The sequence below is a fragment of the Puntigrus tetrazona genome, chromosome 14 (genome assembly GCF_018831695.1).
Source record: "Puntigrus tetrazona isolate hp1 chromosome 14, ASM1883169v1, whole genome shotgun sequence".
NCBI classification, from domain to species: Eukaryota; Metazoa; Chordata; class Actinopteri; order Cypriniformes; family Cyprinidae; genus Puntigrus; species Puntigrus tetrazona.
In genome coordinates this window covers 18,561,706-18,583,010 of record NC_056712.1, presented here as the reverse complement: position 1 = coordinate 18,583,010, position 21,305 = coordinate 18,561,706, and the positions used below count along the sequence as shown (strand labels likewise).

At 37.8% G+C, this 21,305-nt stretch overlaps 1 protein-coding gene across 2 annotated transcripts in view; it reads left to right on the top strand.

Annotated features, from left to right (window-relative positions):
- The window catches only part of glra1 (glycine receptor, alpha 1), a 46,294-nt gene extending 28,028 nt beyond the window's left edge, over positions 1–18,266 (top strand). For both annotated transcript variants that reach the window (XM_043258104.1, XM_043258103.1), the window contains 4 exons: positions 1,744–1,881; positions 5,184–5,398; positions 9,091–9,237; positions 17,837–18,266. In XM_043258104.1, coding sequence (XP_043114039.1) covers positions 1,744–1,881; positions 5,184–5,398; positions 9,091–9,237; positions 17,837–18,124 — 788 coding nt within the window. In that variant the 3' untranslated portion in view covers positions 18,125–18,266. The remainder of the gene's footprint in view (positions 1–1,743; positions 1,882–5,183; positions 5,399–9,090; positions 9,238–17,836) is intronic.
- The last annotated feature ends 3,039 nt before the right edge of the window (positions 18,267–21,305 follow it).

Sequence of the window (21,305 nt, the reverse complement as noted above, 5' to 3'; positions counted from 1 at the left end):
TGCAGAGATGGATGTTGTACCGGCTGGCACCAGCAGATGAAGAGCGTAGTGATTTAAGGCCGCCTTCAAGTAGATTCAGCAGTCAGCAGAGAGACGCTTGGAGCGCAAGCCAGCGCTGGCCCTTCCTGCCATTACACTTCTCCGTTATTTACTATTGATTCTCAGATTTGCCAAATTATAGCGTGTTTCTGCAGGGGAAACTTTGTTTGATTGAGGCTTTTTGAAAATGATGATTACCAGGAGTGACATGACGGATGTGGCAGGCTTTTAAGAATTGGTAATGGAGGGGGTTATGTAATATTTGAGTTAAAAATTTCTCCCTTTCAAATCAGTTTTCTGCGCGTCAAGCCAACGCTCTAGCCTCAGTTATGGTCTGTGCATTTTATTTCCACATTTCTCAGTAAGATATTGATTTTTTTATTAGTGCTGGGTGATAATTCATTGATTAGGTAATCAGGATCCCAGAAACAAACTACTTATAATTAGAGTATATTACATTTAAATTATTGCTCATTTATGGATTCTACGCAATTCCTGTTTGCTCGGTTTTAAAAATCTTTTGCTGTCATCTCATTTAGTTTTGACTGCATTTACAGATGTTATGTAGATAAATCGTAAATTGGAGAGGAAAAGCACCACTTAGGCAGTTAGGCCATGTTTGTAACAAGTTACAAGAAACAAGTCTAAGTTACTAAACACTGGTTTTAGTTAGACCTTTGTATAGAACTTGGGCATGTCGTGTTTGTTCATATAATGCAGGGGTTCCCAAATGTTTTTGTCAGCCCCTTAAAAAATGAAATATTTACTTGAAATAGAAAGTCATATACTGAAATAATTGAATAATTATTAAATTATTAAATAAATCGACAGTTCTTGATGTCGTTTAATGGTCATATTAACATGCATGTAAACAATTAAAATATTAATGGTTTTTAGTGTCCACATTTTTAAAATGATTTTTATTTATTTTCAATTATTAACTTTCAAAGTCAATTCACTAATGTTTATTACATTTTGTGATGTTTAAACTAGTGCTGTCAAATTATTAATCTCGATTAATCTCATTCAAAGTACGTTTTTGTTTATATAATATATGTGTATTATGTATATATAAATGCATATATAAATGTATGTATAATTGTATATGTATATATTTATATATAATATAATTTATAAATGTATATGTGTGTGTGTGTATATATATATATATATATATATATATATATATATATATATATATATATATATATTTATTTATTTTATTTTATTTTAAAATTTGCGATTAATCATTGAGAACACTATTTTATACCAAAAAATAGAACATATTGTCTTTCTCTTTGTTTATTAATATCTATATGCTAGGCTTAGTGATACATTTATAACAAGTTACATGAGTAATCAAAAATGTAGTCAGAACACAGTGCTTAAAATGGCTAACCCAGATGAACTACTAACCCATAATGTAATCTGTAATCAGTAATAGATTACTATAGAATACAGTCTACTAATTTGTACACTGTAAAAAAGTTACCCCGCTGACTTAATATTTCAAGTTGACTAAACTAAAAATTTGAAGTTACTTAATGTTAATTTAAGTAACACCCTGTATATTTTAGTTGACTAAACCTAAAGATTTTAAGTCAGTGGGGTAACAAAGGATTTAAAGTCGAAATCCATTTTGAGAAGCACAAATAAAGAAGCTCTTGTTTTCTCTTATCTATTATTATTTTGTTCCTCCACTAGTTGGCTACACGATGAACGACCTTATATTCGAGTGGGACGAGAAGGGAGCCGTGCAGGTGGCAGACGGGCTGACTTTACCTCAGTTTATATTAAAGGAAGAGAAGGATCTGCGCTACTGCACCAAGCACTACAACACAGGTGAGAGCCTTTCATCTGCATGTGAAGCTCCAGGGTTTGTTCAGAGCCGACACGAACGCTAAATGTGGCCGGACACGAACGCTAATCGCTGTTGTTGGATGCTTTGTTACGAAGCGCTCGGTACCCAAACGGGTTCAATGAAAGGTTGCGGACCGCAGCTCTGCTTTGAATCTTCTTTGTGAACTTTCGATTGGGTTAAATACCATCTGTTCAGCCAGCGTTGACAGTCAGGATTTGTTACACTCCAGATAAACTGGAAAATTGCTGAAGGCCAGACTAGTTCAGATCGAAAATAGAAGCAAGCCAAAACAGCAGGGACAGTCGGAGCAGATTGCCTGCCTCTTTTCTTGAATTATTATCATTGAGATAATGAGAGTTTGTGTTTTGGCTTTGTTCGGCAAAGTTTTATTAGATATACTTTCTTTGATTTTTACTTTAACATTAGGATGTTTTTCAGAATAAAAGTAGGTCACATTTATCTGAAATCATAATAAACAGGCTTAAGAAGCCACCAAACTTGTAAAGGTTACTGTATCGTTTTACAATTATATTAAGAATTATCAGATTGATGTTGCATTTAGTAAAATGCAGATTATAATTTACTTTCATGTCAATTGAATATGTACAAATTAAAAAAATAATAATAATTTAATATCCCACAAATTCATGATTCATGATCATGAAACACAAGCAGAATAAATCTTAAAATATACATTACTACTTTTAAATTGGATTTACATAAGAACAAATTAATTACATTTTTAATTAAATTATTACGCTGTGTAAGGTAAGCAATTACAGATGACCATAGATATTAAATAATTTATGAAAGTTATTTCATAATAGAAGAAAATATATGTTAATTTATGTTATATCTCCCTATTTTTGGTTGGTATGTGTATTTAATTTTTAAAAAATATGTATGGAATAAATTTAAATATGATTTATCCTTTCATAGACCTGCATCTAGATGAACTTATTTGAATAGGCACTTCCTAATGATTTTTTTTTATCATTTTTAATAAATTGACTATTTTTAATAGACATTACAATGATAAATGTTGATGATAGGTAACTAAATTAGTTAACATGAACTATCAATTAAAACTACTTTAAACCATTAACAGCTAATACATTATTAAAATACTAATACATAAAAAATATTTATGCATTTAATGTTAGTTTATTATTAGGACCTTATTGTAAAGCGTTACCCTGAAGTTAACTTAAAAAAAAATTAAATTTAAAAACCAATTATTTAAAATCATTTGAGGTTCTTCCTAATAAACAATAAAGCTTAAAAAATCACGTTTAAAAACTATTTGTTTCTGTACTATAAGTTTCTTCTCATGCAGACTCATCGTTTTCATTTTGCATAACTTTACTCCTGCCCGAATTTGTGTATGTGACCATACGGTAATCCAAAAGTAATACCAGTCAGAATTCATTACTTTAATAAGGCTCAATATTTGCGCAACTTCCTCTCTCTCACTCTCTCTCTCTCTCACTCCTGTCTGAGGAGCATCTCATATGCAGGAACAGGTCATATTTCTTATGTTTGCTTGCTTTGCACTTCACCTATCACCTTGGTGTTTGTGCTCATCAAAGTCGACGGAAGACCCTGAAGATGCCCTTATGCTCTGACCATCCCTCACTGTCTCCATCTCTCTCTCTCTCTCTCTCTCTCTCTCTCTCTCTCCATCTCTCTCTCTCTCTCTGTCTTCCTATCGAGCTCTGGACAGTCGGCCTGCGCTGTGCATGCGCTCTGCTGCTCCCCAGTCAAGCATTAACCGGAAATTAAAGTGTCGTTTTTCTCAGATTTATTAGTGGCAATCTATTTTGATTTGCAGAGCAGACCTAAGCTCCGCAGTCCAGCCTCCTCTCAATTTGTCTTCCTCATCCGATTGCATCCTCCAAGTCCCTTGGGAGAAACAGATACTGATGTGCTTTTAATTTTAGAGCCGGTCAGTTGCATCTCTCCCGTTTCTCACTTGGCTCTTTACGATCAACAAAGGCCTCGGTCCAAAGAAAGCGTTTGCTCTCTGTGTTCCGTCTTCGGTTTGAGTCAATAGCTCCGTTTGCTTTTTAGACTACCATATTTCTTTGTCTTTTATTTATATTCATAAATGCAACAATGTGGTCAATACGAAAATATTCCCGAGGGCGAGGGAATAATCTAGAGGTTTATGCTGCATCAGCTCAATAACTGAAGCAAAAACTTGACAATCCCAGTTCAGCTGAGTAAATGCTGGAAGTTAAATGAACCTTGGCCCTGACATTTTCAGCTCAGCTGTCTAGTTATAGCGTGGGAACATGGAAGCATCACGGGATTTGACAATTCGGGTTACAGTTCCTTTTCCTCATAGCAGTTCTGGATCCTTAATAGATAGTCACTTTAAGTCTACTAATGAGATTTGACAATACTGGTCTCACTTCCGATTCTTGGTTAGCAGTTCCTTAATGAAATATCAGTTCTATTGCTGCATGATTAGATAATTGCAATAATAAATACATTTCTTCATAACAGTTCTTCCGAAATTTATTTGCATACACTTTCTACTGATTATATATTTATTGGTTTATTTTTGAGGTGAGGTGGCATAAATTCTAAATAGGCAATATAAAAAAATGTATTTTTGTTTCCAATTTTTCCCCCGGTTTTTAATCGTTCCCTTTTGTGTGTTTTTAAGAAAGAAATGCAATTCTATTGCCGAGTAATTAGATAATTGTAGTAATACGAAATGTGTTTACACAGGCTTTTAAAGACTTTTTTCAGATATTGATTTATTGATTGATTGAGATGGCAACGTGGCGTAAATTCTAGGCGAGCAATACCAATCCAAAATGTAAAAACATTTAATTTATTTTTATGAAGTACTATTGACAAGCACATAACATGTATCTTTAACTACTCGCCACGTGGGAGAACCGGTCGATAACTACACTGAGCCAAGTCTGTAAGCTGGATATATTTGATTTACAAAATAATTGATTCGCAAGAGTCATTGGTTTAGGAATCAGACTTGTTGCAAAGTATGCATTTTCTAAAATTCTCTAAAATGTACCGACTCGTGAGATTAATTTGTTCTGTAATTGGACTGTACTACTCTCTGATTAGCTTTTTAGATTCAGTATCTGTATTTTAGCTTTATTCTGGTATTTGGGAATCATCTCTTAACCCAGAATCAGTTCTCTCTTCCCAGTCCTATTTAAAGCCTGTTTTAAACCTGCAACGAGAAATCACTAGAGAATCAAATGAAACATGGGTTTACAAAGAAAGCTGTGTGCTATTTGTGTTTCAGGGAAGTTCACCTGCATAGAGGCTCGATTCCACCTGGAGAGACAGATGGGCTATTATCTGATCCAGATGTACATCCCCAGTCTCCTGATTGTGATTTTGTCTTGGGTGTCCTTCTGGATCAACATGGATGCTGCCCCTGCCCGCGTGGGCTTGGGCATTACTACTGTGCTGACCATGACCACCCAGAGCTCAGGATCTAGAGCTTCTCTTCCTAAGGTCAGTTGCGTCTCTGTCACGCCCGTCTCAACAAAATCACTCAGTTCAGAGGCATATTATTGATTGCATCACTGCAGTACGTCACGCTGTACGAGACTCGGTCGCTGTCTATGTGAACATCATCCTGACCGTGCTAGAACCTCGGTTTTAAGACGCTAGATGTTCTTGATTTGCAGCGGATTTGTTAACACGTACAACGAAGTGGAAGTGTCACGAGCATCATTGTATCTTCCCACACTGAGCTAGATAAATAAGTAGGGCTGCACTGTTCATTGAAATAAAACCGAACATGGCTTAGCATGATTATCATTATCACAGAGGCCAGTTGAATAAATATATGCACTGCGGCGTCTGGTTTTTGCAAATTTTAGTTGATTATTATTATTATTATTACTTTTTAAATAGCTAATATTTCTTAAATATTAATATTTTTCTTTTAAAGTGAAATTATAATAGTAATATTCTTATATTTTGTAGTAATAATAATAATAAAAAGAAATCTAGAAAATCTAGTTTTAAAAAAACTGGCATTTTAAGCGTTTTAAGCCAAAAACTGGTGTTAAAACTGGCGTTTTAAGCCAAAAACTGGTGTTAAAACTGGCGTTTTAAGCCAAAAACTGGTGTTAAAACTGGCGTTTTAAGCCAAAACATGACATCAAGGTGAACTTGGTTTTGAGAGACATTTATTTTATAATTTATAAAAATATAATGTTTTTTTTTTACAAGGCTACTGCTAAATTCCCACTGTACGATTGAATTCGTTGTAAATAATGTTTCGTACAAGATGTACCAAAGGTCAAAACCATGCTTCTGAAAAATACAAAATCCTTGCCATTCTCGAAGAATAATCAAGTCCATTTTATACCTATTTAGCCTGCGGCTCTGGGATGGCCAGCATATGGCTGTACAGCTGATTGTTCATTCATTAATGCTTTGCACTGATAGCTGTTTGCGTTAATGATTTTTCAATGACCTGCTATTATTGGCCATTTATTTATTTATATACAACGTATTTCATGACGCAATTTCGAAAGGGTGCTGTGAGTGTCGTGGCTGTAGAGAATTAATTACTTTCTAACAGAATAGAAACTGTGTCCATCATTTCCAAATCTCTCTTTGTGATCTTAAACGCACTTCTTCAGCCTGTCGTAGTTTCAGATCCTACCGTTATGGACGAGACCGGACAGTGCTGTAGTTTGATCGTTTACAAGCATTGTGATTTGGCACACACTGTTCAGGTTCAAATGGGTCGCCGTGCCTCACATAATATCTTGAATAAAATAAATATATTTAGCAAGGTATTTTTTTGAGTCAGGCATGCTTCTTGTTGCAGTAGGGTGGGCAAGCTGACGATTTTTTCACTGTGATCAATCCAATCTTTAAGATGCAATTTTCAAGCAACTTGTGAAAATCGTGATCTTTTATATCCTTCAGTAATGTTAAAAATACAGCAATGACTGCCTCTCAAAATGACTGTGACCGCCCAATTTAAATAATTCTTCTTCTGTCATGTGTCTTTTACACATGGTGACTCATCTGAAAATCAATTTAACACAAGCTAGCATTAGGGCTGTGCTATGAATCAGATTTTAGGTTCAGTTTCAATTTTGATAAAACAATTTAATGCATCCCGTTCCTTTCATTTAAAACGTGACTGTTATTTTAAGCACATTTATGCTTACGCTTTATTTATGGTTTAACAGCGTTTATGATCGCAGCACTGATTTGTGTACAGCCATTACGGGAGAAACTGCTATATTTCTGCTCCTCCAAAAGCTGCACCTAGATAATTATTTTCAGTAAGCACTTCTGCTGTTTTTCAGACCAATGCAACCCATGTATGCAGCACATACAGAGTTGTTGGATGGTGGATGACATAGAACGTCAATGTAGTTCCTCTTGGAATATTTTTGGATATTTGTATGTTGAAAACCCCTATCTAATCTTATGTGTCCCTATTTACTACCAGGGTTTTTGAAATATTTTGGTTTTAATTACCATTTTGACCACTTATTGTTTAACGCAATACTGTGTTCTGAGCAAACAGATACATCCATAGACTTGTTCCAACCTATCTGGATCTCAAAATTGGGACGATTGTGGCCGTTTCTCAAAACCAAGTTCGGACTTGCGTCCTTGGTTGTTCAGACTTTGCAAGTTTGACTCAGGAGTACAAACTCCTTGGAGGACAAAAGTCTGGTCATTTTGCAAATGGAAGAGCAGCGTACTTGATAATATAAGTCGGCTTGCCTTACTCCAGCTATCTACACAATTACTATACAACAAAATATGATATCGAACACCACTACCCCTGTTTTCCGTTTAAACATATTAATTGCGCCAAAAATTTTATATTATATCAAACAGCATTGCATCTTTTCTGTTACATTTAAAATATTAATAGCCACAAAAATGTGGTTCATTTGCATTACAATAAAATGAAATTATATCAAACACCAATGCCTTTTAGTTTTCTTCAAAATATAAAAAACAACCCTCTTTTCGCTTTCATTTTTAAAAACATAAGGCTATTATGTGGTTTAGATAATGTGTGCGTCTTCATTGTAATAAAATAAATATTTTGTTAAATATCAGTTTTAATGAACAAAAATAGACATTGTAAAAGAGACATATGTAAATAAAATAAAGACAAAGACGTATATGTAACAAAGTCATGTTCCTATGATTAATAAACAAATAATTAATAAACCATAACTCTGCGATCAGCCAAAACAATATGAGCTGGAAGTAATAATAGATTCATTAATCCAAAATTTTGCCTTTTAGATATAACCAAAAACTAATTTTAACCACTACAGAGACATTAGAGCCAGCAGCGACTGTCAGCAAATTAACAAACGGCTCGTGATTCAGATTTTGTGTATTAAGGCTGCGATATGATATTTTGGGCAGATTGCCCACCCTACGCTGCAATAATGATCACGCATGTTTTAATGTCAACACTTAACCCGTGTCATTAGATTTCTGTACCTCCCCTATAGTCTTTTGGCTAAGACTCAAAATACTATTAGGTTTTGATAGTAGGCGTTATTGATGAGAATAATTCCAAAGGTTTCAATTAAGGCATGAGAAACGTTTCAGCGAGAGCATCTGAGATTAGCAGTGAAGATCAGAGTGGAGTATTTCATCAGCGCTGTCTCGGCCCAGCGCTCCCCGTCATTTCAACAAAGCTTTGTGAACCGCGCGCTCTGTAATGCCACCTAAACTCCACGACCACTTTGGTCACTGGCTTGTCAAATAAAGTGAGTCTCAGCCAAGCGTTCGGGCCGGCTGCCGAGCTCTTTTCCAGGCCAAAGCAGCAGCTCTCAGCGCGCGCTTCAATCGGGCCACTTTCTTTCTGACGCTGATCACACTCACACAAAAAAAAAAAAACCCTGCATAAAGACTCGGGTGCTGTGCCGCCGAGCCTAAATTCTTAAAATTGACATATTTTATTCATTAACACTTTGATCCCCTATTTCAGACTGGGTAGAATAGTCCTTTTAGCTCTCTGGATTTCAGATGAAAGGTATTCTTCCTTATAATGGGCATATTTTGCGATTTTCTCGACTGGAAAGTTTTGAGCACTTGAGCTAAGCGAGTGACTCAGTGAGTGAACTTTCAGCCAGGCGGTGACTCAGAGTTGCTCTTCGTTTTTCGTTGCCAATCCTGTTGGTTTCGTATCGCTGCAGGTCTCGTATGTGAAAGCCATTGACATTTGGATGGCAGTGTGCCTTCTCTTTGTCTTCTCTGCTCTGCTGGAGTATGCGGCCGTCAACTTCATCGCACGCCAACACAAGGAGCTGCTGCGCTTCCAGAGGAGGAGAAGGCATCTTAAGGTGAGCCCTACAGTCCAAACACACTGGATCTATAAACCCTGACCCACTGTGATGAATATTCACTGTGTTGGGGATTCAAACCTTCAGTGTTTTTCATGGTTGCATTCGGAGATACGGTAAATATTTCATCAGGTCTTCGAAGAGCAGAGTCTGACGAAAAATAGCATGGTGCCACATTCAGGGCTTTCAAAACTCGGCCTTCTACAGTGCATTATTGCAGATTAAAATAATCACAGCGTAGATTTACTAGTATATTAGCCAAACTAGTATCCTCAGGAGGGATGCTAAAGGGGTGTGCGGAAAAGTTTGAAAAAAAAAAGACAGATCATTTTTTCTAACATATTCATTACATTTTTAAAACATTTAATAAATGTGATATAAGTATGATAATAAATGTTTTGTTTAATAATTTGCATCAAAATAATATAAAGTACTATTATTTTTAGAAAAACATTATCTTTTCCTTGCTTAACTCATGCTTAATATTTTTCACATATTGGAGGGTATTATGCACAACAAAAAAAAATATATATATATATATATATATATATATATATATATACCGCTTATAAGATTTGAGTATGTTTCTTGAAAGAAAAAAATCCAATAAACATGGTAATATTGTAAAATATGATTACATTTTAAAGCAAATGTTTTCTTTTATTGGTGTATTTTAAAAGTCTGCGGTCAATATCATTACTGTTTGCAAATCTGACTTTCAATGTTAACTCCACTTATCAGTGTGAAATGATCCATCAGGAATAATTTTTTATTAATGCTGAAAAAAACTTCAGGATTATTTGTAACGTTAAATGCATTTACTATCACTTGATCGATTTATGCGTCCTTGATTTTTATTTATTTAAAACAGAATCTTACTGACCCCAAGCTTTTGAATGGTACCGTATAGCCATTATGTTTTAATGAAGCGCTCTTCCAATACTGGATCATCATATTTGGAGGACCTGGTTTGATCTTCTCTCCTGACTTGAGCATGCGAAGACCGAAAACCAGTAATGGGAGTTAAAGATGAAACATCAATGCTCCTTCCATTCATAGAGTAATGTGAGTTGGCATGGTGAAATCTTTCAAGTGGCTGAGAAAGCTCCGAATAAATCCCGAATCCCACTGTTGTAATCCTCAGTTTGCCTCTGGGCTGCTTGTAATAGGTGCAGTGAGATTAGTCTCTGGTTCTCTTAGCCCCATACAGGTAAATCCACAGAGACAGTCTACACAGCCCTCGCTGATAGCAGTCCTTCCACCATCGCCAAGGGCAAATGGTGCAAACTGCAAATCCAACTGTTCCAATAGATGCCCAAACCAAGCGGCTAGTGATTGGATGGCTACCGCTTATAGATAACTATACCATTCTGGGGACAAAAATCGTCTTTGTGTATTGAGATCATTCAGAAAAATATCATTTCTAAATTGCATACACTAGTAATAAAAGGTTTGGGGTCAAAATGACTTATTGATGGTTTAAGAAAAATACAGAACAAACTGTGAAATTGTGCAATTATTACCATTTAAAAAAAATTGTAAATAAAATGTAATATATTACAGATTTTTTATCAACATTACACATCTTCAGAGTCACATGATCCTTCAGAAATCATTCTGATAACTGAATGAATGCTCAAAAAAAATGGTTAATGCTGTAAACAGTTGTGGTGCTTCAAAATATTTCTTAGGAGAAAAAAGTAAGCTCGAAAGAACAGCATTTGTTAAATTTTTTTGTAGCAGCGTTAAGTCTTTACTGTGTTTTTGATTAATGCGTCCTTGCTGATTAAAAGCATCCATTTCTTTTTCTTTTTCTCCATTTTTGTGTTTTTGACGTCGTGGCTTTGGATAGCCGCTAAAGGGAATGCTTTCAGGAGGCTCTCGCAAAGCTCACATGACCGCGACTGTGCGCTTAAATATTAGCGAGCGTTATGTGGTGTTCTCATTTGAGCAGGCGCGGCGCAGCAGTAGGTTTGCTGCATTATCATTATCACCCCCCTGGTTAATGAAACTCCCCGGCCGCTGTGATCCACGGCTGGGGTTCAGCCCTTCATTCTGCCTCACTGGGGCTATCAGTCAGTGCCTGCTCTCTGCACTGCAGCCCGGAGCTGTCACCTCCCTGCACTACACAATAAAACAACTCCCGGCGTTACCACAGGAGTTTATCGACCTCCTCCTCCTGCGTGTGCCGGGGGTCCGGTGCAGAAAGAGGATTCCCCCTGCTGGACAGCACAGAGATGTCTGCTCAGCAGTGAAGGGACCGACCCCAGAGGAAGCTGAGCGGAACATACCTGAACCTTAGAAGAGTACATTAAGCGCTGCGTTAAAAGAAATTGCTTTATTGTACGTTTCATCAAAAAAAACAAACCATATACATTAATAATATTACTCAATCATGATAACCCAACTGCAGTTTGATTGATATTAATTGGAAAGCGCAATAAAAAACGTGATTTAAAAAAAAAATTGTAAAGGGTTTTGCAAATTATATAAAAATGTGTTCTGTATTGTATGAAGGCTTGTATCCGTATGCATTCGCAAAATCCTCTCCCAAGGCCCCGTGGGATAGCAAAGTGTCCCTAGGTTGGATTCTGGATGTAATAAAATCCCATTCATTTTCTCTATAGCGGAATTGATTTTAACGATAACTTGTAAACCATTAAAGACGGGTCTGTTGTGAGTTACGAGGTTGGCAATCAATGGCATGTTCGATCTGTTCGACCGTTGAATTTCTGGTAGAGAAAAAAAAAGATTATTTGTGGTACTTTCACTAAACGGAAAATAGCAGAACAAGCGAATCAGGTCCAAAAAAAAAAGAAACGCCTGCCCACTTTTGGCTTTCAAAAATATTTGTGTTCATGCATATTTTGCAATAAATGTGAAATATATTGTTTCTTTATACATAACCAACGTCTCAAAATCAATTTAAAAATATATTTTTATATTCATCCATTGTTTTAAATAAAGACATTTTTCTAGACAGGAAAAAAATTTCTTGTTTTATGAAAAAACAAGTCAAAATTAAGTGAATCAAAATTTCGCTGCCAATGGGGTGAGCAAAATAACCTTATTTCAAACAGAAAACAAGATGATTTTTCTTACCCAATTGGCAGATTATTTTGCTTGAATTTTTGGATATTTTGGCTGGAAACGAGACAAAAAATCTAGTCTTGAAAAGCATTTTTTGCAGTGTTCACAGTGATTCATGGGACTGCAGTTCCTTTCCTTATTGTCTTTTTGCATGATTACTGTTTCACTTTGTAGCTATTTTGTTGATTCATGGCTTATAATATATATCATTTTTAAATCCTTATGTAAAAACAAATCAACAAATCACTGAAAAAGTTTTGGGATTTTTTTTTTTTGTTATGTTTTTGGATGTGCACTTTCTAAGACTAGAAGGTCACCCTAATGCTTTATGTGAGTTCGAAATTATGACTTTTTTCACCTACTCATTCACCTCCCTATCTCCTGTACAGAAGAGAAGTCTATATAATTGTACAGAGCATTAGTGTGACTGGAAAATAAACCCTGGGTGCTCTTACTCCCAGAAGTCATCTAATCAGCTTTCACCTCGGCCAATCAGAGCGAAGATGCTAGATCAAGAATAAATAATTCAGCATAATATCATAGTAGCACATAAAGAAATGACAGAAATAGAAGTCGTTTGTGCTGTTACGAATATACACCGTTTTAAGCGCAAAAGGCATCAGTGAGTGAACAAAGCCAATAATATGCTAATATAATTTATTATTATTGCATAGACAGAACCTTTCAAGTTGAAATGAAAAAGCATTCCCAGCGTTTAATATTACAAGTTCATTTGCATAAACAGACTGTAATTTAGCTCGCATTCGTATACTGTTTGACTAATAGTTGGATTATTTGCTGGAACTTGTCCGGTTTATTGCTTCACGGCGTGGGTTTAGCAGCAGACTGCACCGGACCGCATGGCCTGGCAGGGCTGTGTTAATAACCGGACGAAGCAATGCGACCTCTGGACTGCAGATGTCTTAGCTTTGCCTAACAATGACAAGAGCGTATTAGTGCGCAGCCTATTGATGGAGAGTAATCACCTCGTTAGGGCTGATTGCGATGCAGGGTGGATCACTCATAGGGAACTCTGAGCGCTGCAGCTGCTGTTCATACGGGAGGAGATCGGCTACGCAAATAAGAACGAGCTTATCTGTCACTCGTCTGGCTGGCCATCTTGAGCTGGGATGTTAAAGGTGCGGAGTGAGGCTGATTTGTCTTGTGTTATTGGGTTTGGTGCAGCCTCAGTGCGCTGGAGCGTTTAACAGAGCCAGAGGTGTTGAGTGGACTTGGCACTGGACTGTAGTGTGCTGCAAAGTTCTGCAGTCTTTTGTCGTGGATTATTACGCCATTCTCTGGAACGCTTGATTCCCGTTGGTCAGAAAATTCGAAGTTGGGCTTTTTTGAAGAATGCTTTTTGTAGAACCGATAGCTCGTATCTGTTTGCTAACGGCGTTGGGTAGATTACTGTGCTTATAAATTGTTGGCCGTTACTGATCGCAAATCGTGTGATGAAGATTGTGGAATTTAATCTTTTAAGATTAATATCGGCTACTTTCGAATATTTTATATATTCGAGTACTTCGTGGTTTGTAACATTGCATTACTCCAGGGTTTCCCAAACCGGGCTAAATGAAAGAGCTGTAGGGGTTTATGAGGTGATGGAAATAGTTTATTACTTTACCTGCATGTCAGTGCGATCGGGGCAGTGTTTGTCTCATCTAAAAAGTCTTAAATTAAGATCAGGAAAAACAAGTCAAAATTAAGTGACTTTTTGCTTAGAACAAGCCAAATAATCTGTCAGTGGGGTAAGCAAAATAATCGTATTTAAAAACATAAAAGAAGATTATTTTTCTTTCCCGATTGACAGATTATTTAGCTTGTTTTGAAGTAAAAGCTTGCTTAATTTTGACTAAATAAATTCATTTATTTATTTTGCTTAGCATATCATTTCGCTCGTCTTGAAAATCCTTCTTGATTTAAGATTTTTAGATATTTTGTCTAGAAACTAGACAAAAAATCTTGGCTTTAAAAGCATTTTTTTTGCTGTGCACAAGGTACAGTTGACTCGGAGGTGCTTTCGTTCCCAAATTCAGGAGCACGGATCGCAAAAAATTAATTTATATTACAATTACGTAGCCTTTCTAATTTGTGAATATTCAAAGCTAAATATGACACGAAGTAGAATTTAAATTTAAATTCCATTTTGTGAATAATTTGTAATGATGTATTGTAATCCATAATAAAGGTCATCTAATTATGATCATTTTTTTAAATGTAACAAGTGCTACATTTTTTAAATCTGAATACGTAATCCAGAATAGATGTAAATGGTAACTATCTGACACCGTTTGCTACTAAAAACAGTAGCTGTGCTTTTGTTCTCTCTCCACAGTCTACAAATGCAATAATGAATATAATTAATCAATATTTCATGTTTATGTATAGTAATACTGATGTTTGGCCTTGCAACGGTATTAAAATTCAGCCTAGCATGTCCTGCACCGATTGTGCTGCAGACATGAGTGACATCTCGAATCATGTGGGCTGTTCAAGGAGAGGATTACTTTTCTAAAACGGGTTGAAAAAAATCACATAGTTACACTGAAGAAGAGACCTGAATCATTTATAGAGACAAAAATAGCACTTTTTGGGGCGACATCTTTTGACTTGTCAGAAAGCAAGCACTCAGAAGAGCCTAAAAGCGACGTTTAAAGTCTCCTACAACCTCTGCGGTCCCGTTTAATCAACCATCTTATTCAAGACACGTAAAAAAAAATAGTGTGGGATATCATTGATGTATTTCACGTGGTAGAATAAAACATTACAATATTTCGAGCTTGCGTTAACCTCTCATTTCGTCCATTTAACCAACAACCTATTCGATAAAATCCATCGATTTGGGATTTTTTTGGGAGCCATTTCTGTAGCAGCCTCTGATTGGGCAGTAACTTTTGCACGGGCAAGCATTTTTTTTTTTTTAAGAGGAGGGCAGATGCTTTGTGATGAGGCTAAACGCATAGCTCTGTTAATACGAAAGGGAAGCGTTCATTTAGTAAGCATATTTAGAATCAATGCTTGGCCTGAAATGTCGCTCTTGAGCCAGCAGTTCTCATTATACTCTGGAGGTCAGTGCACAGGGCGACGCCAATCGAGATTTTCAGACCTGCTTGGACCGATGCAGCTAATGTCGGCGACTGTTCCAAAAACAAGCTCGAAAATGATTCTGGCCATTAAAGAAACCTGAAAGGCGTAATACGCTCGCATGATGTACACCGAGCGAGTGCTATTTGTCGGCTTCTCGTTCAGATTCCCGGCGTTTACGAGGGCACAGATGTTTATTGGAGAAAAATCGCATTTTTGTATACGCATCATTCAAGGCTCGTAACCATTGGGCACATCAGCATAATGCCTGGATCTGTTTCGCGCGCAGCTCGTAAAATATTCATTTCAACTCGCCTATAGGTGATAAAACAACAGACATATGTAAATGCAATGCATTGAAATGTCCTACACAGATAAATGCAGTACATCATCACGCTCTCAGAGGTGACTTTCACTTCAATGTATGCTTTATATAAAATCATCACTGTCCAGGATATCTGATGCTGAATATTTCGAATATATATATATAATACAGCTATTTCGGGTTCTGTGGTTTATCACAACATCCCAGTGAAAGACATCTAAACATCAGTCACATCTACGGGCTTTGATTGATGAAGGAGCCGAGAGGTCTTGTATATAGCCACACCCCTGATTTGCAAACGCCGGCGTGAGCTGCATCCTGACGCACGGCCGTAATATACAACACTCCTGTAAGCCTCCAGGATGCGGGCGAGCGTTCTGCTTATTGTTTTTTTCCCTCCCCTCTTAACAGTCGGACTGGGAACGCGGCTGGCACGCCTAATGCAGTAATGGCGGAGTTTTAATTAGGAAGGGAGGGTAATGAATCTGGCAGGGGCCGGGCCGGGAGGGAAAGTGACGCAGGACGCAGCGGTGCTGCAGCCCGGCTCCTCTTTACAGCTCCACGTCACGTCTCGGAGCCACCACATTAATCATATGGCAGCAGAAATAAAGCCGAGCATCCGTAATACTTACAAATGGTGAGCCGGTGCAACTGAAGGACAGAGAAAGGTCGTAGCACCCCGGCATCAAAGATAGCGCCGTATACAAAAACAAAGGGGCAGTGGAATAACATCACCTCTCACACTCACACACACACACACACACACACACACACATCCCGATCTTCCGTTTACCCCGGCACACATTAACAGTTATAAATGGGATGGCTGAAAGACAAGGACAGAAGGAGGACAAAGTGTCTAAAAATGGAGTCCTGCCTAGAAAATGGCTGATCTTTCAGTAAAAGTAAACGGCGGGATGGCTCCCCAGCGCTAGATGTTTGCACCTGCAAATTGAAAACATGCATTACGGACATAATGATCCTATTTCGCATCCGCGCTTTGTGTTTAAATGGACGCAATCACTGTGAAATATCTATGCACGCTGAAATGTAATTAACCGGGGTGGTTATTTTGGTTCTGTTTTCATTAACGCGTACGACGGAGTCCATCTGCTGAATCTCAAATAAGAGCGTGTGGAGGTGGAGAGCAGGGCAAGGTCAGCCCATTAACTTGCGGGAGGTATTGTGGCCTCTGAATACACCCTAGCTGACACATGTCAATATTTAATACTCATAAAAAACATGCAATCCACCCAAGAGGACTGGAGGTTTTAAAGGGATAAGGAATTCTCTTTCTTCAGTTTCTTTCTTCAGATGGACACAAATGCAGATTTTTGCCAGGGAAAGTAACCCAAAAGTTGCACTGCAAAAAAAACGCTTTTCTAGCTTAGGTTTTTTTTTTTTGTCTCGTTTTCAGCCAAAATATCTAAACAGTCCTTAAATCAAAAAGGATTTTCTAGCCAAGTAAAAATTGTAGTCAAAATTAAGCAAGTTTTTGCTCAAAACAAGCTAAATAATCTGCCAATGGGGTAAGCAGCATAATCTTGTTTTCTGCTTGAAATAAGATTATTTTGCTTACCCCACTGGCAGATTATTTTTTTGCAGTGCGATGCCTCGAAGACGGCACGTATGAAAGCAGTATTTGTGAAAGGGCCACTGTCCTGCAGAGTTTAGAGCCAATCGCAAATAAACACGCATGAGCTAAAGTTATCAAGGTCTTCAGACTCGTGAGAGACTTCCAGGCCTGTGTGTTGGAGCTAGAGGTCTGAACAAGCTTTAAACTGAAGCCCAAACCTGGCCTCAACCGGAGAGCTACTTTTAACTTTAGAGCTTTGAGGCTTTAAAGGTGAGGGTTTCATCCATTTGTTTTTCTAAAAATGTTAATTTGCGTTTATCTGAGGAAATAAAGCCACGTATATCTGGGATGACATGAGGGTGAATGGTATCCCTTTAAGGCCACTGTATGTATTTTTGTGACTCGCTACAGTTAAGTGAATGGAATTCATAATTCACGTCCATGGCGGAATTGTCGTTTTGGGGTGAATTAACCCATTAAGGGTTAGTGTTTGACTAATGGGTTTGTCGACCGATCGACAGGAGGACGAGGCGGGAGACGGCCGGTTCAGCTTCGCCGCCTACGGCATGGGTCCGGCGTGCCTCCAGGCCAAAGACGGCATGGCCATCAAGGGCAACAACAACAACGCACCCACCTCCGCCAACCCCCCTGAGAAGAGCGTGGAGGAGATGCGCAAGCTCTTCATCAGCCGCGCCAAACGGATCGACACGGTGTCGCGCGTGGCCTTTCCGCTGGTCTTCCTCATTTTTAACATTTTCTACTGGATCATTTACAAGATCATCCGCAGCGAGGATATTCACAAGCAGTAAAGAGATGCGTATCCAGCCGCCCCCGAACCCACCCCCTCCCCTCACGTCCCACCATGCCCGCCTTCCTCTCACTGCAGCGCTCTCACTCGCTTACGGTGATGACGAGTCCCTGGCAGAGGTATTTATTCCTTTTTTTTTTTTTTTTTTTTTTTTTTTTTTGGTCTCTCTCTCTCTCTCCTGTCCTCCTGAATAATCCGGACCTGTGCAATAGCAATGCAGTAAAATGCATGATATATGAATGTGGCAATATATTTACTAAAAAAATGGAAATGACTAAAAGTAAATATTCAACTTAAGAACTTCTGAACTGACGACTGGGAATCCAAGAGGAAAACTTGTAAAACCTTTTTTTGCAACTTGAAGACGTACTGCATTGCGAGAATACGGAAAAACACTACCGCTGTAATATATCGTATATTTAAATGATAATACTTCAGTCATCGAAAATGAAACATTTCTGGGCGTCTCGAGGCAGTCTGGGGCTTCCATGAATACACAATGAAAATGTCGCAGGTCCCAGAGACCGAGGTTTGCTTTGGTACACGTGTCTTGGGGGTCTCACGATGTTTCATTCTGATATCGATTATTAATGGATCTTGATGAGTGCCAGTGAAAAAACATATATATTTATTCAAGCTATGATCAATGTGTTCCTCTATCTGTGCTCATTTTCAGGTTTGTTTTGTTTGAGACGTCAGATTACGTTCTGCTCACGTGCCAAACGTCTTCCATCTTTAGGTTGACCAAAAAAAAAAAAATTCAGTCTACAGTTTCTTTTCAGTCACGTGTTCGTCCTTGGATATATATAAGATAAATGAACTAACGCTAAAATGAAAAAAAAATAGTAATGATTAAATATATTTAACTATTTGCATTCACTGGTTTTGGCATTTTCATCGATCGAGAATATGTCAGAAACGGGCAGAAAGAAAGGCAAAGGGATCTTTCATAACTCATACAGTGTTATTTTTCTAAACGTGGTTTAGCCGTACAGCCAGTGCCATGATAATAGATCTATATTTCCAACCAAATGTATATTACGGTGATTTTTCAGTCTATATGTATAAACACTGCATTGTGCAACAGAATAAACAGTGCACAAAGGTTTAGTTTATGATATTTAGGATGCATCTTCATCTGGCTTCTCTATGCAATAATCGGATATGCAATTATTTTCAGTGTTCATCGTGTTGAATACGGCCATTTTATTCTGAAGGCCCCCACCCAAAAAAAAAATGCTATTTCATACATGAACAATTTTCTCTTCCAGTCATGCTCATTTGCTGTCTATGCATGGCTAGGATTTTATTTATTTCTTTATTTTGTGGCGCAGATGATATAGATGTCATTTTTCACTTTTGTAATGTTTTGTTTGACTGCCGAACTGAAGAGAAACACCATTATATAAAGTGAGCACGTGTCAAGCTGTGTGATAGATGCTCTGTGCAGGATATGCAAGATTTTGCCATGCGCAACATACTTTGTGTGTGTGTGTGTGTGTGTGTGTGCGTGCGTGTGACACTTTGTTTGTTTAAAACCAAAGAGCAGTTTTGTTACTCTGTTGTCATTGCCTTTCAGGTTTTTCAAATTTGACTTCCTTTTGTTTTTTTCGTCCTCATTTCATCCCGTTTGATGTGACACTGACCGACTTTGTAAGGCCTGTAACGTTTGTAAAGCGTTCTGTTTTTCACGCGCGCGTTCAAGAAAACCCTGCAGCTAGTTAGACGTTTCTCGACGGCAAAATATTACCGGAAAATGACGAACTTCCATTTCGCTCCATTTTGCGCGTATCATATGGGTAAAAAGTTAATTATTGCTATATCATCAATGGCACGTTTTATTTATTTAACAGTCGTTTATCAGTTCGTTTTTTGGCATTTAAAAACTATATATTTAAAAAAAGTTATTTTTGAAAATAAACAGTTTATTGGTTTAATAGTTTAAAGGCACCGTGGTGAATTCGAAGGGCTATTTTTGATCATTAATGTCAAATCTTCTCCCTCAAACGCTTGGCTTGCCATGAAAACCGCTTCGCACCTCGCCGACGGAGACACTGGATCGCGCGGCCTGTTAGACCTCGCTTAAGCGGAAGCCGGGTTCTACAGAGATCCGAGGAGGAGCGACATCTTAACGTGAAACGCCATCCCCGCACGCTTACCTCCACGGGCAGCACAATGTAGCAAAGAACGCATTTCACACATCATTTGAATGTTCAGACGTGACGATTCGTGCCGAGGGGAGCGGGTCTGTAACACTGCGAACCATATCAATCATTGTTGTTTCAAACGGGCTGGCCGTTCTTCTGTGAGACTGATGGAGGCGCACGATGTATGATATATATATATATATACATCGCGGTGTACAGCGTGGAAAGTGATAAAGTCGCTTCATACACTCGATGTGCTCATTCCCCGCTCGAATATGTAGTCGCAAACGCATTTAGAGAGCATTTGTAGAAACAGCGTTCAGCTTCGTGTTGCTGTTAACGACCGATTTCTTTATTGAGGCTGCCCACGACGTCGCCGGACTGTCCCCGGGGCCCTCACACGCTCCACATGCTAAATGCAATATACAAATAATAACCCCCGGCTCGGGAACACGCAAGGACAATGTGATGCGAAATATGTGCTGTACGCAAATACAATTTGTTCTTTCGGCTTCAAAATCATGGAAATATCAATTTAATGTCCTGACGGTTTTGGAATCTTAATTTGAGGCACGATTTCTTTTTTTTTTTTTCATTCACTTTGTTCGTTTGATTTAATGATTTTTACAGCAGCTGCCCAGGAAATGCTGATCTCGATGGACGCGGCGATCATATGTAACTTGTACGCAAAACTGTGGGTGAATTGTTATTTTTGCACAAGTTGGTATGGCCTTAATTTCGGGGTTCGTTTGCTTCTGCTGTGTATTGGCACAAAGTGCGTCTCTCCATTCGCTTCTCGCCATAACCCGAGCGCACTTCCGAGCAGTGAAAACAACAGCAAATCCTTATTTTTATGTTCCAGTACTAAAACGTGGAATTTTGCATGAATAGAAAATTAAATGGCAGATATTTTTGGCTTGTACAGAAATGTGAGCAATTTGAAGAAAAAAGGAATGTACCATTTCTGCTATATCTGTATATAACACAATATTTATTGAAATATGTCATAATGCTAAAATCTAATTCTACTATTAA